We start from the raw sequence: 15,879 nt of genomic DNA, 5'->3' as shown, positions 1-15,879 counted from the left end.
TCAGTCAACTCCATTAGCCACTTGCCTCCCCGGCATCTAGGACACCAGCAAGGAGCAATGTCTCAGAAAGGCAGCATCCATCATTAAGGACCCTGATCACCCAGGACATGCCCTCTTCTCAATGCTATCATCAAGGAGGAGGTACAGGAGCCTGAAGGCACACATTCAACAATTCAGGAACAGCTTCTTCCCCTCTGCCATCAGATTTCTTAATGGACATTGAATCCTTGAACACTACTTCACTATATTTTTTTTCTCTTTTTATTTAACTTTTTAAAATATTTTATATATGTGCATATACATGCACACACATACATATATACTTTTTACTGTAATCCACAGTTTTTACTATTCTGCTGTTCATTGTACTGCTGCCACATAAAAACAAATTGCACGACATATGCCAGAGGCATTAAACCCAATTCTGATTCTCTCTGGAACTAAAGGTTGGGAGAATGTGATGGGAGGTACTTGGGAATTTTGAGTGAGGAGAGAACCAATTGCAGAATAGTCCGAATCCCTCAAGCTGATAAAAGACTCAATTGGGGACAGATTAATGTAGGGAATGGTGTTTTATACGTACAAGTGGTCAGGCTCCAGATTTTCTTTCTCCTCTTCATTCTTTGGAGAAGTTTCAGATCCTGGGATGAAAGAAAAGAAAAAAAAACACAAAAGTGATTTCCACTGTGGTTCAGAAAAATCCAGAATTATCCCTTTAGTTCGAAACACCTTTCCTATTAGTTCAGAAAAAAAAACTGCATGAGGGCCCTGTCTCAGACTCTGGGTCCTGTCCTAGAATAACGTTCTTCGTTCCAAAGTGAGAGTATTGTCCCAAAGTGAGGGTCTAAGCATCCCATATCTAGACTAAGGTCCCTTCCCAGGGTGGGACACCCAGCCACAGATCCCAGTTACATAGCAAAGACTGCAGTCCCAATAAAATGGTCCAACCTGCCCCCCCCCCACCACTATCAGGGTAAGGGTTCCAGTCAGAGCCTCAGTCACAGAGTGAGGGCCCCAGTCCTATAGAGAGGGCCCTGTCACAGGGTGAGGGCTCCAGTGGTGGTGGGGAAATCCTAGCCCCAGGGTGAAGGTCCTTCACAGTAAGAGGAGTCCAGTTCCAGGGTGAAATTCTGGAGTAGGGGTGTCCCAGTCCCATAGTGAGAGTCCCAGCTACAGATTGAGAGTCCCAGTCAAAAGAATGAGGGCCCCAGTCTCATGATGAAAATTCCGGAGTGGGGATTCCCAGCCCCAGAGTGAGGGTCCCAGTCAAAGATTAAAGGTCTCATTCACAGAATGAGGCTCACACTGAGAACCCCGTGCCACTGTGTATGGACCTCATGAGGTAAACAGGCATTTATCACCCCTTATGTCTGATCGCTCTCGGTGAGAGGACAACTAAGCACAAACTAACACAGAAAAGTAATCCACACAATTGATGTTATTGAATTTCCCCAATGGAAACGGGATTCAACATGAGTTTGTTATGTATTAATGGCCTCTACTCTGCATCCACTGCCTATAGGTGTGGTGGAGCTTCACAGAACCAAGGTAGTCAAAAACCAGAGATCTGTCTACTCCATCATCTTCCTGGGTCCTTGTCCATTTTCAACAGGATCATTGGCCAGTAACGGAGAAGAAAGAGAATGAAGGATTGTTCTCAAAAGAGGACAATCCTTGGAGCTGCAGAGAGCTGTAAACTTAGTCAGTTCCACCATGGGCACTGGCCTCCACAGTATCCAGGACATCTCCAAGGAGCGATGCCTCAAGAAGGCGGCGTCCATCATTAAGGACACCCATCACCTAGGACATGCCACCTTCTCCTTGCTACATCAGGAAGGAGGTACAGAAGCCTGAAGGCACACACTCAGCGATTCAGGAACAGCTTCTTCCCCTCTGTCATCTGACCTTTGAATGGACATTGAACCCATGAACACTTCTTCATGACTTCCTTATTTCTAGTTTTTGCACTATATATATGTATAAATTACCACAGGGTAATTTAGTTGTTTTCTATTATTATGTACTGCACTGGACTGCTACTGCAAAGTTAACAAATTTCACGACATATGTCGGTGATACTAAACTTGATTCTGTTCATTCCCATTATGAGGGCCAAGCAAATGGCCCCATCTATTCCACAAAGGCTGGGCTGAGTCAAGAGCTCAATGCCGTTCAAAGTTGTCCACTGGCCAACCCAAGCCATCAGTGGTCTCTGAGATGATGTCAGGCCCTGTTAGGTGCTTCACCAACCTGCTGCTCTGGACTGGGAAGAGCGACTCGAAAACCCTTTGAAGTTATAGGAACATCCCGCATCCAGCCGTGGCCGCATTTTTGTTCTCTGAATCTCCTGGAGACAAAAAGCAAGGATGTCAATATCTGAGTGACTGGAATTCAGTCTCCTGAAATTATAGGACAGAAGGGGGGCATTTGGCCCATCCAAGCAGAATAATCCCATTAATCCAATTCTCTTGTTCTTCCCTACAAATTATTCTCTCTCAAGTGCCAATCTAGTTTAAAAAAAACTTGAATGATTATGTTTCCAACACTCTTATAGAGAGTGAGTTCATGTCGTTGCTGCTCTCTGCAATACTTTGTCACACCCATCTTGTATCTATCTGTGAAAGTTTCAAAGTCATGACCCCAGATCCTCACCCCATTGCTAATAGGACCAGCTTCTTTCTACTTACCCAATCTACACCAGCTAACATCTTTCCCACCTTATCAAATTTCCTCTCCAACTTTCTTTGTTCTAAAGAGTAAAACCAGAATCAGAATCAATAGTCAAATTGGTGTCTAACCAGTTCAATATAACCCCTCTGCTTTGTTGCTCTGTACATCTATTTATAAAACCTACGATCTCAAAGCTTTACTAATCGACATGCTTTATTCCTTCCCATAGATACTGCCTGAGCTGCTGAGTTCCTCCAGCATTTGTTATGTTAATCAGCATGCCTTTCTGGTTTTAACATACACAAAAGACCTCTGATTCTGCACACTCTTTAGAACAAAGATTTGCTTGGGTATAAAATTCAAACCTGAGAGAGGTCAGTTCTGACATGATCAATTCATACCTAACCCATGAAGAGGTACAATCATTCTGAACCCACACAAACACGTTCAGTCAGGTCCCTTGGGCTTGCGTCAGGTAACTGGGGCTCCACTTTAGAAATTCTCCTCTCCCCACTGCATAAGAAGTGGTCCCTTCTACTAAATGCAGATGGGTGACCACTCTGCAGAACCCATTCTGTTCAACATCCTGACTTTCCATCTTCTGCCCTACTTCTACCCTGATTCTCTATCCTTAGCTTCCTGCAAAGCTTCAGTGATGATCAACAAATACTTGAGAAACAGCACCTTATCGAACTTCACCCGAGTACACTGCAGACTTCAGAGACTTAGTACTGAATTCAACATTTACCGGCAACAACTCCATTTCATGTTTTCTACAGGTGCGATTGTATCTCTTTGTTTCAATTTGTTTTTTCTGTCTCCAACTGCCAGATTTTCAGGTAAATAATTACCCTGACAACCTCCGTCTGCACCCAATCACAGACATTCCCTCTCACTCTCTGCAATTTAACACACTTGTTTACCCAACCCCCACCCCCCACCATCCTGGCAATTGATCTTTGACCTGAAGTATTTACTCTGTTCCTCTCCAACAGCTGAGTGCTTTGAGTGCTTCAACACTAAAACAGTCCGTGGTTAATATCGCACAGTTACTTATTGGAGCTTGCTTTGCATAAATTGGCTGCCACATTTCCTATGTTTACAACGGTGACCATACTTTGGTGGCCTCAAGCACATTAGGTTGTAACAAGACGGTGAATAGTCTCTTATAACTGCAAGTCAGCCTCTTTCCCAGGATGTGTTATTTCTCTTTAATTTATTCTTGAAGTACCAAGGCTGGAATTCACTCCCCATCCCCAGTTGTCCGCTGGAAGGTGATGATCATTCTTCCTCTCAAAGACCTGCAGTCCATGAAGGCACTTGAATGCCTTTATCATATCAGGTTTAGGACCAACCACCAACACCTTGCCAAGGGACTCCTGTGAATGCATTATAAAAGGAAGACATTTAAAGAGAGTTGCCAGAGATATCCCAGTGCCACAAATTGCATTAATAAAGGTCAGCAACCCAAGACTTGGTTATCAAACAAGAGCTAACATGTAGCCGCATACCTATTTAAGCATGTAGACTTTAAGCACAAAGAGCTATAGGAGTTGGTGGTATGAATTTCAGCACTTTGGTTTTGAAGAGCTGGAGTCAAGGTCACAGAGGAAAAGATGAGCTTTGGAACTGGGCAAGAAGCTATAACCTGAGGTACACCTTATTCTTCTCCTTTCATACCATTTATTTATTTGCAACTTAGTTATTTTTGTGTCTTGCTGCCACAAAACAGCAAATTTCATGACATCAGCAGGCCAGGCAGCATTTATAGGAAGAAGTACAGTCGACGTTTCGGGCCGAGACCCTTCGTCAGGACTAACTGAAAGAAGAGATAGTAAGAGATTTGAAAGTGGGAGGGGGAGGGGGAGATCTAAAATGATAGAAGACAGCAGGGGGAGGGTTGAAGCTATGAGCTAGAAAGTTGATTGGCAAAAGGGATACAGAGTTGGAGAAGGGGGAGGATCATAGGACGGGAGGCCTAGGGAGAAAGAAAGGGGGAGGGGAACACCAGAGGAAGATGGAGAGCAGGCAAGGAGTGATGTTGAGAGGGACAGAGAGAGAAGCAAGGGGGGAAATAAAAATAAATAAGGGATGGGGTAAAACGGGGAGGAGGGGCATTAATGAAAGTTAGAGAAATCAATGTTCATGCCATCAGGTTGGAGGCTACCCAGATGGAATATAAAGTGTTGTTCCTCTAACCTGAGTGTGGCTTCATCTTTACAGTAGAGGAGGCCATGGATTGACATTTCAGAATGGGAATGGGACGTGGAATTAAAATGTGTGGCCACTGGGAGATCCTGCTTTCTCTGGTGGACAGAGCATAGGTGTTCAGCGAAACGGTCTCCCAGTCTGTGTCAGGTCTCACCAATATATAGAAGGCCGCACCGGGAGCACCGGACGCAGTGTATCACCCCAGCCGGCTTACAGGTGAAGTGTCGCCTCACCTGGAAGGACTGTCTGGGGCTTTGAAGGGTAGTGAGGGAGGAAGTGTAAGGGCAGGTGTAGCACTTTTTCCGCTTACAAAGATAAGTGCTGGGAGGGAGATCAGTGGAAAGGGATGGGGGGGAAGAATGGACAAGGGAGTTGCGTAGGGAGTGATCCCTGCGGAAAGCCGGGGGGGGGGGGGGAGGGAGGAAATGTGCTTGGGGGTGGGATCCCGTTGGAGGTGACGGAAGTTATGGAGAATTATATGTTGGACCCGGAGGCTGGTGGGGTGGTAGGCGAGGACCAGGGGAACCCTATTCTTAGTGGGGTGGCGGGAGGATGGAATGAGAGCAGATGTGCATGAAATGGGAGAGATGCATTTGAGAGCAGAGTTGATGGTGGAGGAAGGGAAGCCCCTTTCTTTGAAAAAGGAAGACAACTCCTTCGTACTGGAATGAAAAGCCTCATCCTGAGAGCACCAGCATTTTGTGTGTGTGTGTTGCTTGAATTTCCAGCATCTGCAGATTTTCTCGTGTTTGTGAATTTCATGTCATACCTCAGTGACAATGAACCTAACTCTGAATTTTACCTCAGAAGGTCATGGGGCTGTTCGTGGTTACAGAGGTAGGAAGGGCTGAGACCATTGAGAAATTTGAGAAGTTGGTGATTTTAGTAAAACAGAAAATGTTGGAAACAATTGGCAGGATGAAATATCAGCCGGAGACACCAGTTCTCTTTCTCCTCCCCCACAATGTTACTTGATTCACTGAGCATTTTATATTTTACTTTGGATTTCCAGCAGCTGCGGTACTATTTTTTAGTACCAGGAAGCACCGGTGTCAGCCAATGAGGAAATGCAGCTAGCTGATGTGCCGTATATAAACTTATAGCAGGTGTTTGATCATCAGCCACATAACTGGCCTGTCAAAGTTCAAGGCAAATTTATTATCAAAGTATATACATGTCTCCATATACTACCCTGAGATTCATTTTCTTGTGGGCATTCACAGTAAATACAAACGCACACAGTAGATTCAGTAAAAATCTGCACACAACAAAGACGGACATACAACCACTGTGCAAAATACAACAAATTGTGCAAATACAAAAATAAAAATAATAAAAAGTACTGTAAATATGTAATGAATATTGGGAGTATGAGCTGTGGAGTCCCTGAAAGTGAGTCCACAGGTTGTGGAATCAGTTCAGTGTTGGGGGTGTGTGAAGCTATCCCCACTGGTTCAAGAGCCTAATGTTTGAGGGGTAATAACAGTTCCCGAACCTGGCGGTGTGGGACCTGAGGGTCCTGCACCTCCTTCGTGATGGCAGCAGTGAGAAGAGAGCATGTCCTATATGCTGGGGGTCCTTGATGATGGATGCTGCTTTTCTGCAACAGCACTCCGTACAGATGTGCTCATTGGTGGGGAGGGCTTTACCTGTGATGAACTGGGCTGTCACCACTACTTTTATAGTTGTTTTCATTCAGGAGTATTGGTTCCTCCACACTGGGTCGTGATGCAATCAGTCAGTATACTCTCCACTGTGCATTTAGAAACATAGAAAACCTACAGCACAATACAGGACCTTCGGCCCACAAAGCTGTGCCAAACATGTCCTTACCTTAGAACTACCTAGGCTTACCCATAGCCCTCTATTTTCCTAAGCTCTATGTACCTATCCAGGAGTCTCTTAAAAGACCCTATCGTTTCCACCTTCACCGTCGCCAGCCCATTCCACGCACTCACCACTCTCTGCGTAAAAAAACTTACCCCTGACATCTCCTCTGTACCTACCTCCAAGTACCTTAAAACTATGCCCTCTCGTGCTAGCCATTTCAGCCCTGCGAGAAAGTCTTTGACTATCCACACGATCAATGCCTCTCATTATCTTGTACACCTCTATCAGGTCACCTCTCATCCTCCGTCACTCCAAGGAGAAAAGGCCGAGTTCACTCAACGTATTCTCATGAGGCATGCTCCCCAATCTGGGCAACATCCTTGTAAATCTCCACTGCACCCTTTCTGTGGTTTTTACATTCTTCCTGTGGTGAGGTGACCAGAACTGAGCACAGTACTCCAAGTGGGGTCTGACCAGGGTCCTATATAGCTGCAACATTACCACTCGGCTCATAAACTCAATCCCACGGTTGATGAAGGCCAATGCACCGTATGCCTTCTTAACCACAGAGTCAACCTGTGCAGTAGCTTTGAGTGTTTTATGGACTCAGACCCCAAGATCCCTCTGATCCTCCACACTGCCAAGAGTCTTACAATTAATGCTATATTCTGCCATCATATTTGACCTACCAAAATGAACCACCTCACACTTATTTATAGAAGTTGGTCAAAATTTTAATGATACGCTGGAACTTCGCTAACTTCTAAGGAAGTAGAGGTGCTGCCGTACTTTCTTTGTAATGGCACTTAAGTGCTGGATCCAGGGCAGGTCTTCAAAAATGCTAACAGCAAGGAATTTAAAGTTGCTGACCGCCTGATCCCTGGATGAAGACTGGCTGATGGACCTCCAGTCTCCCCCTCCCTTCGTCAATAATCAGCTGTATGGCTTTGCTGACGTGAAGTGAGAGGTGGCTGTTGTGCCACCACTCAGTCAGGTTTTCAATCTCCTTCCTGTATGCTGATTCGTCACTGCCCCCGATTTGACCAACGACGGTGGTGTCACCAGCGAACTTGAATATGACAAAGGCGCCGTGCTTAGCCTCGCGGTCACAAGTATAAAGCAAGCAGAGCAGGGGTCTCAGTGCAGCTCGCTGAGGGAGATCGTGGAGGTGTTGCTGCCAGTCAGAACTGGCTGGAGTCTGCAGGTGAGGAAATCGAGGATCCAATTGCACAAGGAGGCATTGAGGCCTAGGTTCTTGGAGCTTATTGATCAGTTTTGAGGAGATGATAGTGTTGAGTGCAGAGCTGTAGTCAACGAAGAGCATCCTGATGTACATCTGCTCCTTCACTGTCCAGATGTTCCAGAGAGAAAAGTCAATGAAACAGCAACTGCCGTTGACCTGTTCTGACGGTAGACAAATTGGAGGGGGATCCAAGTCACCCCTTAGACAAGAGTTTATATGTTTCATCACTGGAGATGTAAGTGCTACTGGACGATAGTCATTAAGACAGGTGACCAGGTTCTCCTTGGGCACTGGGATAATTGAAGCTCACTCGAGGTAGGTGGGTACCTCAGGCCGCTAAAGCCAGAGGTTAAAGATACCAGTGAACACTCAAGCCAGTTGAATAGCACAGGTACTGTCTGAGCCAGATGCTCTCCATGGGCTCACCCTCCTGAAGGCCTCAGAGACTGAAATCAAGGGTCACCGAGATGGAAGCCCGTGGAACAAAATGGGGCAGACGCACATGGGTAGATACATTGTCAAACTCACATTCCAAAGACATGCGGTTCGTAGGTTAATTGGATGCTGTAAATCATAAATTTCCTCTGGTGTGTGGATGAGTGGCAGAAATGATGCAGGGGGGGAAAGTTGATGGGAACATGGGGAGAATAGAAAAGGGATTTATATAAATGAAGACAGGCTATGTTGACTCTGGAATGCGTGGTGACACTTAAGAGCTGGCCCCACAACATCGATAGGTTATGCTGGTGGTTAATGCAAACGACTCATCTCACACAAGGAAACTCCTACCCCACAGTTATATCGTCAAAATCCTCATGCATTTAACTCAATCCCCCTCACACTCCAAATAATACACACTTAGAAGCAGAGTTATTCTCCCCTTATTTATTTCAAGGTACAGTGTGGAACAGGCCTTTCCGACCCAAATGAGCCGCACTGCCCATTAATCCACCTATTTAACCTCACATGACAATTTACAATGACCAATTAACCTACTAACTGATACGTCTTTGGACTGTGGGAGGAAACTGGAGCACCATGTGGTAATGGGGAGAACGTATAAACTCCTCACAGAAGATGCCGGAATTGAACTCTGAACTCCGACCCCTCGAGCTGTAATAGTGTCATGGCAACCACTATGCTACTGTTAATTAAGGATCTGGGTGGTGTTGGCAAGACAGACTGTGAGATCTTTAAGTGATGGTTAAAATCACGAGGGACTGCACAGAGCAGATAAACCCGCCATTCGATGAAGATTCAAAATTGCAGAAAAATCAAAGAAAAATACCTGGCAAAAGCAACAAAACTGGTTTTTAGGAAAATCTTGTTAAAGCAGCAAATGGTCAGTGTGTGGAATATACCACCTGGGTTAGTAATGGAGGGAGATTCAATAGTGCCGTTAAAAGGTAACTGGATAAGATTAAAGATTCAAGTTTACCTGTTACGCGTACATCAAAACATACAGTGAAATGCATCACTTGCATTCACAACCAACACACCCGAGGGTGTGCTGAGGGCAGTCTGCAAGTGTTGCCACACAATCCAGTGTCAACTTAGCATGCTTACCAAGTAGGGTTGCCAACTATCCCGTATTAGCCGGGACATCCCGTATATTGGGCTAAATTGGTTTGTCCCATATGGGACCGCCCTTGTCCCGTATTTCCCCCGCTAAGGTAGAGTGTTCCTATGAAACCGATCGTGCCAAAATGGCGTAAAGCAAAGAAGCAATTACCATTAATTTATATGGGAAAAATTTTTGAGCATTCCCAAACCCAAAAAATAACCTACCGAATCATACCAAATAACACATAAAACCTAAAATACTGCTAACATATAGTAAAAGCAGAATCAGGGAGATTAAGCCAAAACCGATTTGTAGAAAAAAAAATCAGCACGTACACGCATGCGCACGTCACTCATGCACACATAGGTGTCCGCGCAAGGCTTCATGGTCATGGTAGTCTTTCTCGGGGTAAACACAAATGTCCTGTATTTGACAGCTACTTTTGTCCCTTATTTGGGAGTGAGAAATTTGGCAGCCCTATCCCCAAGCTTGGCATAACAACACAGAACACAACAAGGAACCAACAATAACAAAAACGAGCCCATTTCTACCTCCTCCGCCACCCACACGCATACACAGTCCTTTAACCCCAGGACAGGCCCCCAGTGGACACAGACTCCGGCCTTCAGATGCAAGGCTCTGACTTCCTCAGCAGACTCGCACAGGTTTGCAGACTCGGCTCAGGCCAATGGACCTTGACTTCTGGACTCCTCGTTCGTCCTTAGGATAACATTGAAAGTAAAGAATATGCAGGGGAGCTGGATTGTTCTTTTGTAGAGAAGCTGAAGACTCAGTGGACTAAATAGTTTCTCTCTATGCTGCCACTCTAAGGATGCCTTTGCATGGTAGCTGAGAGAACAGCAGTGTGTATCCACAGGAAAGAGGATTTGGGATGAACTCGAATATATAGAGGATGGGAGGTGGCCAGACAAACCCATGAGTGAAGGTACAGTTGTTATTGAAACTGCAACAACCATATCAAGGATTTAGAAACATAGAAACATAGAAAATAGGTGCAGGAGTAGGCCATTCGACCCTTCGAGCCTGCACCGCCATTTATTATGATCATGGCTGATCATCCAACTCAGAACCCTGCACCAGCCTTCCCTCCATACCCCCTGACCCCCGTAGCCACAAGGGCCATATCTAACTCCCTCTTAAATATAGTCAATGAACTGGCCTCAACTGTTTCCTGTGGCAGAGAAATTGTAGGCAATTCTAAAGTAGGTTGCCTTGGGTTTACACAGGAGTGGCAGGAGCTATTGCCAGCTGTTTCTTGAGATGGTTTTAATGATAGATCAAGGTTTGGCCCTTGTTTTCATTTAGAACAATGTGCCCTTTAACATTTGAACAAATTGCTACCAGCTTCTTGTCATCTGGCACCACAGGGGCCAAAGTCAGCTCAAAATAGACACATTAAAGTATTTCCCGTTCTCTTTGAGTGCATGATTAATATCAGATACAGGGGAGACATTCAGATTGTCTGAAATCTTGTGTTTTGTTTGAAATAGATTCCAGGAATTAAATTTGTTTACAATCAGTGCTGATTGGTTTCAAAACGAAAAATTGCAGATGCTGCAAATTCAAAGTAAAAACCAGAAAGTGCTAAAACATCTCTGAGGGCGGAGAAATGTAGTTAGTACTTCAGGTCAATAAAGGTTTTTCAGAGCAGGGAAAGCAGAGGTTCAAAGCGTTAACTGAAGAGGAAGACTGAAAAGTGGAGAGACCTTGGGAGAAGGTCTGCGATAGGTAGAGAGGAGGAAGGATTGAACGTTACAGTGGGTGTGGCACCAGCAGAGTAATGGTGGTGAGATGTTTGTCTAGAAGAGGTGTAAACATTTAAGTGAAAGCTGAAATACCAGAAGAGGAGATAGTGAAATGCAGGAAACAAGACTGGAATGGTTGATTATCTAAAACTGTCGAAACCAGTCCTGAACTCTGAAGACTACAAATGTGTTAAACTGAGAGAGCAGATGCTGTCTGTTCACCTCAGATAGTTGCCTCATTCAGTCATTTTCTGAACGTTGATTTCAGCAGCTTGACTTTTTAGCACAGCAAAAACATCCCACACACAGGGACACAAATTTTGACAAGTTGCACAGCAAATGACCAAATCAAAGAAAAAGGTCGAGGAAAGTGAAAGGATAGACTACAGAGAATAGAACAATGTAGCACACAAATTTGCCCTTCAGCTCATCTCACCCTTGACAGCCAAGATGCCCATCTAACCTAGCCCCATATCCCTCTAGACCTTTCCTATCCATACATCTCTTCAAGTCTTTTAGCGTTATTATTAAATGTTCTGAAGAAGGGTCTTGGCCTGAAACATTGACTGTTTATTCATTTCTATAGATGTTGCCTGATCTGCTGCGATCCTCCAGCATTTTGTGTGTGTGTTGCTAATGCATCTGCCTCAACCACTTCCTCAGGTGACTTGTTCCATGTACATGCACCACTCCTTGTGTGAAGACATTATCTTTCAGGTACCTTCTAAATCATTTCCCTCTTTCCTTAAACTGTCCAGGACATGCCCTCTTCTCATTACTACCATCAGGGAGGAGGTACATGAGCCTTAGGACCGAAATTCAACAATTCAGAAACAGCTTCTTCCCCTTCACCATTAGATTTCTGAAAGGTCCATAAATACTACCTCATTATTCACTTTTACATTATTTATCTAGTAATTTACTGTAATTTTATGCCATTGCACTGTACTGCTGTCTGAAAACTAATTTCATGTCATATTTGACATTGATAATAGACCTGATTCTGAACAGCCCATGAACCCATGAATACACCCTTTTTTGCACTTTTGTAATTTACAGATTTTGCACTATACCGCTATCAAAAACAACAAGTTTCACATCCTATGTGAGTGACAATAAATCTGATTCTATGTACAGTACTGTGCAAATTTCTCAGGGACATGTAAAAAAAAATCAGTAAAAAGCAAAAATGTTTTCAAAAATAATGAAAAGTTTCTAAATATCAAAAAAAATTACTATAAAGAACAGCAAACAGTAAAAAAAAAACTAAAACTAATTAATATTTAGTGTGACCATCCTTTGCCTTTAAAACTATTTCAATTCTTTTAGGTGCACTGTGTATAGTTTTATAAGAAAATTGACTGATAGGTTGTTCCAAGCATCTTGGAGAAATTGCCACAGTTCTTCTGCAGACATTGGCTGTCTCATTTGCTTCTGCCTCTCTAGCCTCAATGATGTTGAGATCAGGGCTCCATGGAGCCCAAACTATCCGAAACCATATAAAAATTTCTAGGGTGCCTAAGACTTTTGCACAGTACTGTATATTCCCACTCAATATAAGTTGGTTCCCATGTTTCCACCTTTACAATAGTGACCACATGACAAATATACTTCATTGACTATAAAGTGCTCTGGGATGTTCTTGACAGCCTGGGAAAGACACCTCAGCAATGAAAGTCTTCATTTCCTAGGAATGAGGAATTACTACCATGGACAACAGTTGAGGTGAACTTAACAGAATTGTTTCTAGTATCTTCCTTTTCCTTTCAAGGAAGAAGAGGATACAAGTGATACAGATTTATGGAAAGGTTTAAAGACGTATTGAGGAAAACGTGTTTGTGTGAATTTGAGATTTCTATCTGAGAGGTAGAAACTCTCACATAGTTAAGAAGTACCCAGGTGCAGCAGGATTTGCAGGATAGTGGACAGGATTCAAGAGGGGTCAAGATACGACAGATCAAACAGTCTCTTCCTGTGTCATAAGTTTCCGATTCTGTGAAATTCTACTCTCTTGGCTAAAGACAGGTACAAGGGATGGGGAAGGAGAAGATGAAGGAGAGCAGGAAGAAGAGGGGTAGGTGGGGAATACCCTATCACCAGCACAGACCCTGCTGGGTGTAATGTGCCCCCTGCATTGTGACAGCAGTGGGACTGAGACGGACTGGGGTGGAAGGGGTACCTGAGTGGAATAACAGAAATACAGGAGTGGTGGAGCAGGGCTCAGGGGATTGAGGAGTTGTGCCCCACCCTATCTCCACAGAATAAACAATTACAACCCCCACCCCCCAACTCCACTATTCTAGTGATGACTTGGGAGGCTTGGTGGATCTTCAAAACCACAAACACACATTAGCAATTCCACTACAGCAACAACCCCAACCCCGAACCCAAATCAAGTAAGACAGAGTGAGCTACCATATACAGCCAGGAGCCAGCTGCACTCTGGAACCCTCCAGCCACAGGTTGAGTCTGCCTGTTGGGCAAAAATTGGGCACATCTAGCCCAAGAAATGACTTCACTACTGCGCACGAATTACTGCCTGCTGCCCCCAGTGGCCGGGAGGGTTCTTGACAGTTGCCTTTCTCTTTGGCACTCAGTGAATCATGGCCATGAGTACTCTGTAGTCTGTGTTATATGTGTGTTGTATGATGCCAATTTTTTTGTTCTTTGCTTCTAAAATTCATCCAAGTTTAACAGAATTGAACTAGTGACACTAAATGTTTATCACAGCCAAGAGCATGAACTGCACCACACAGAATCATAGATTGGCATGGAAAATGAGCTCCACTTCATGCTTAAAAGGCAAAACCAAATCTAATCCCATTGCCCTTCACAGCAGGACAACTTGCTGCAGAAATGTTGTCCCCTTCATCCTGACCAGAACCAAGCCCAGTCTGCATTAATGTAGCCACTTACTCCTCACAAAATAGCCACACAGGGTTAAGCAATGGGATAGGGATTGCTCAGTAAGTTGGGTTTTAAGGAGGAGAGCAAGATGGAACTGCATTCCAGGTCATTGCTGCTGATCTATGTCACACCACGTGTTGCTACCTGGAGTACACTGCAGGCCAACCAACCCCTCTGCTTGATAGCAGAAAAAATTAACCACGTTCTGTTCAGCATATACAAGCAGAGACATCAGTCAATAGGATAACGAATATGTTTTGTCACAACCCTTCTGTGCTTGTCCAGACTCCCTGGAAGCCGTTTCCTGCCCCCTTGCAACATTGCAGCAACCACTCATGCAGTAGCTGGAAGAATACTGCCTGCGTTACGGTCTCTCCTTTAAGAAGCTGGCTTCATTAATTGTACTTGTACCTGCCGAGTTCAGTGCTGACAGTTATCAGAACTAGCAAAACATCACTGGGGAAAACTGTGCTGGGACCTACAATGTCATGCAAAGAAACCTGACAGTGGCACTCAATGTATCTCAAAAATGGATGTTCTCAATATTTATACAACTTTTATAAACAGCATTAGGGTGAACCATAACACTGTTCAATAGGCACCCTCCAACCTGATGGTATGAATATCGGTTTATCAAGAAAATTCCGCCCCACCTGCCTTCTTATATTCCCCACTCTAACCTTTTATTTCTTCCCACCTGCCTATTACTTCCCCTCCTTCCTTCTTCCCTTTCTCCAATTGTCCACTCTCCTCTCCTATCAGATTCATTCTTCTCCAGCCCTTGATATTTCCCACCCTCCTGGCTTCACCTATCACCTTCCAACTATCCTCCTCCTTCCCCCCCCACCCCATCATTTAACACAGGCGTCTCACCCTTCCTTCTCAGTCCTAAAGAAGGGTTGTGGCCCGAAACGTTGACTGTTTACTCTTTTCCATAGACGCTGCCTGACCTGCTGAGTTCCACCAGCATTTGCGTATGTTGCTATTTTAATATGATTGAAAGACAGTAATTCAATTTATAGACTCAGAAGTGCTGAGTTACAACAAAATCATTCAGTGTTACTCACCGATCCAAAAGCGGGTGAGTGTATCTATCATCATGCACTGAAAGTTACCTGCTCAGTCATAACATCCTCAGGTAAGATTCTGCCGATCTTCCCTTGAATTCCAGTTGCTTGCCTGTTGTCCTCTGTGTTGTCTGCAACAGTGATATCGGTTTCTAGTAATTCGTAGGCTGAGGCGTCATGTGAGGATTCTAACTGATCTTCGTCTTCTCTGTCACCCTCAGCATCACTGTCGATTCCCAAAACATCGAGGCTGAGCCTGTGGAGCCAAGATGAAAATATTTGTGATGACCCGGTGTGACTGAGATGGTAACAGAAGAGCTCGTGGAAGCAGATGCAAAGAAGCCTTTAAAACGGAACTGGATAAGCATCTGAAGGAGAGAATTTATGTGACAATGGGGAAAGAGCTCAATATAGATCACCAGACAGGCTCCAGATAGTGTGGTTTATTGGCTCACAAGGAAATGACAGTTACAGTATTTACTAAAATACATAGTCATCAAGAACCTTAACATGGACATTATTAACCACAATTGAACCAGTCAGGCAAACAGGAGTTCAAGAACCCGAGAAAGAGAAGCAGAACTATACCCCTCAGTTTGCTCATGCTTGCCTTACCATTCA

General features: G+C 44.4%; 1 protein-coding gene across 4 annotated transcripts in view; it reads right to left on the bottom strand.

Moving 5' to 3' along the window:
• The window catches only part of arhgef18b (rho/rac guanine nucleotide exchange factor (GEF) 18b), a 234,604-nt gene that overhangs the window by 120,491 nt on the left and 98,234 nt on the right, over nt 1–15,879 (bottom strand). For all 4 annotated transcript variants that reach the window (XM_072244323.1, XM_072244321.1, XM_072244322.1 and 1 more), the window contains exons 4-6: nt 15,307–15,514; nt 2,251–2,347; nt 584–641 (exon numbers count right to left, since the gene is read on the bottom strand). In XM_072244323.1, coding sequence (XP_072100424.1) covers nt 584–641; nt 2,251–2,347; nt 15,307–15,514 — 363 coding nt within the window. The remainder of the gene's footprint in view (nt 1–583; nt 642–2,250; nt 2,348–15,306; nt 15,515–15,879) is intronic.

The sequence above is a fragment of the Mobula birostris genome, chromosome 26, assembly GCF_030028105.1.
Source record: "Mobula birostris isolate sMobBir1 chromosome 26, sMobBir1.hap1, whole genome shotgun sequence".
Lineage (NCBI taxonomy): Eukaryota > Metazoa > Chordata > Chondrichthyes > Myliobatiformes > Myliobatidae > Mobula > Mobula birostris.
This window is presented reverse-complemented; position numbering and strand designations above follow the sequence as displayed.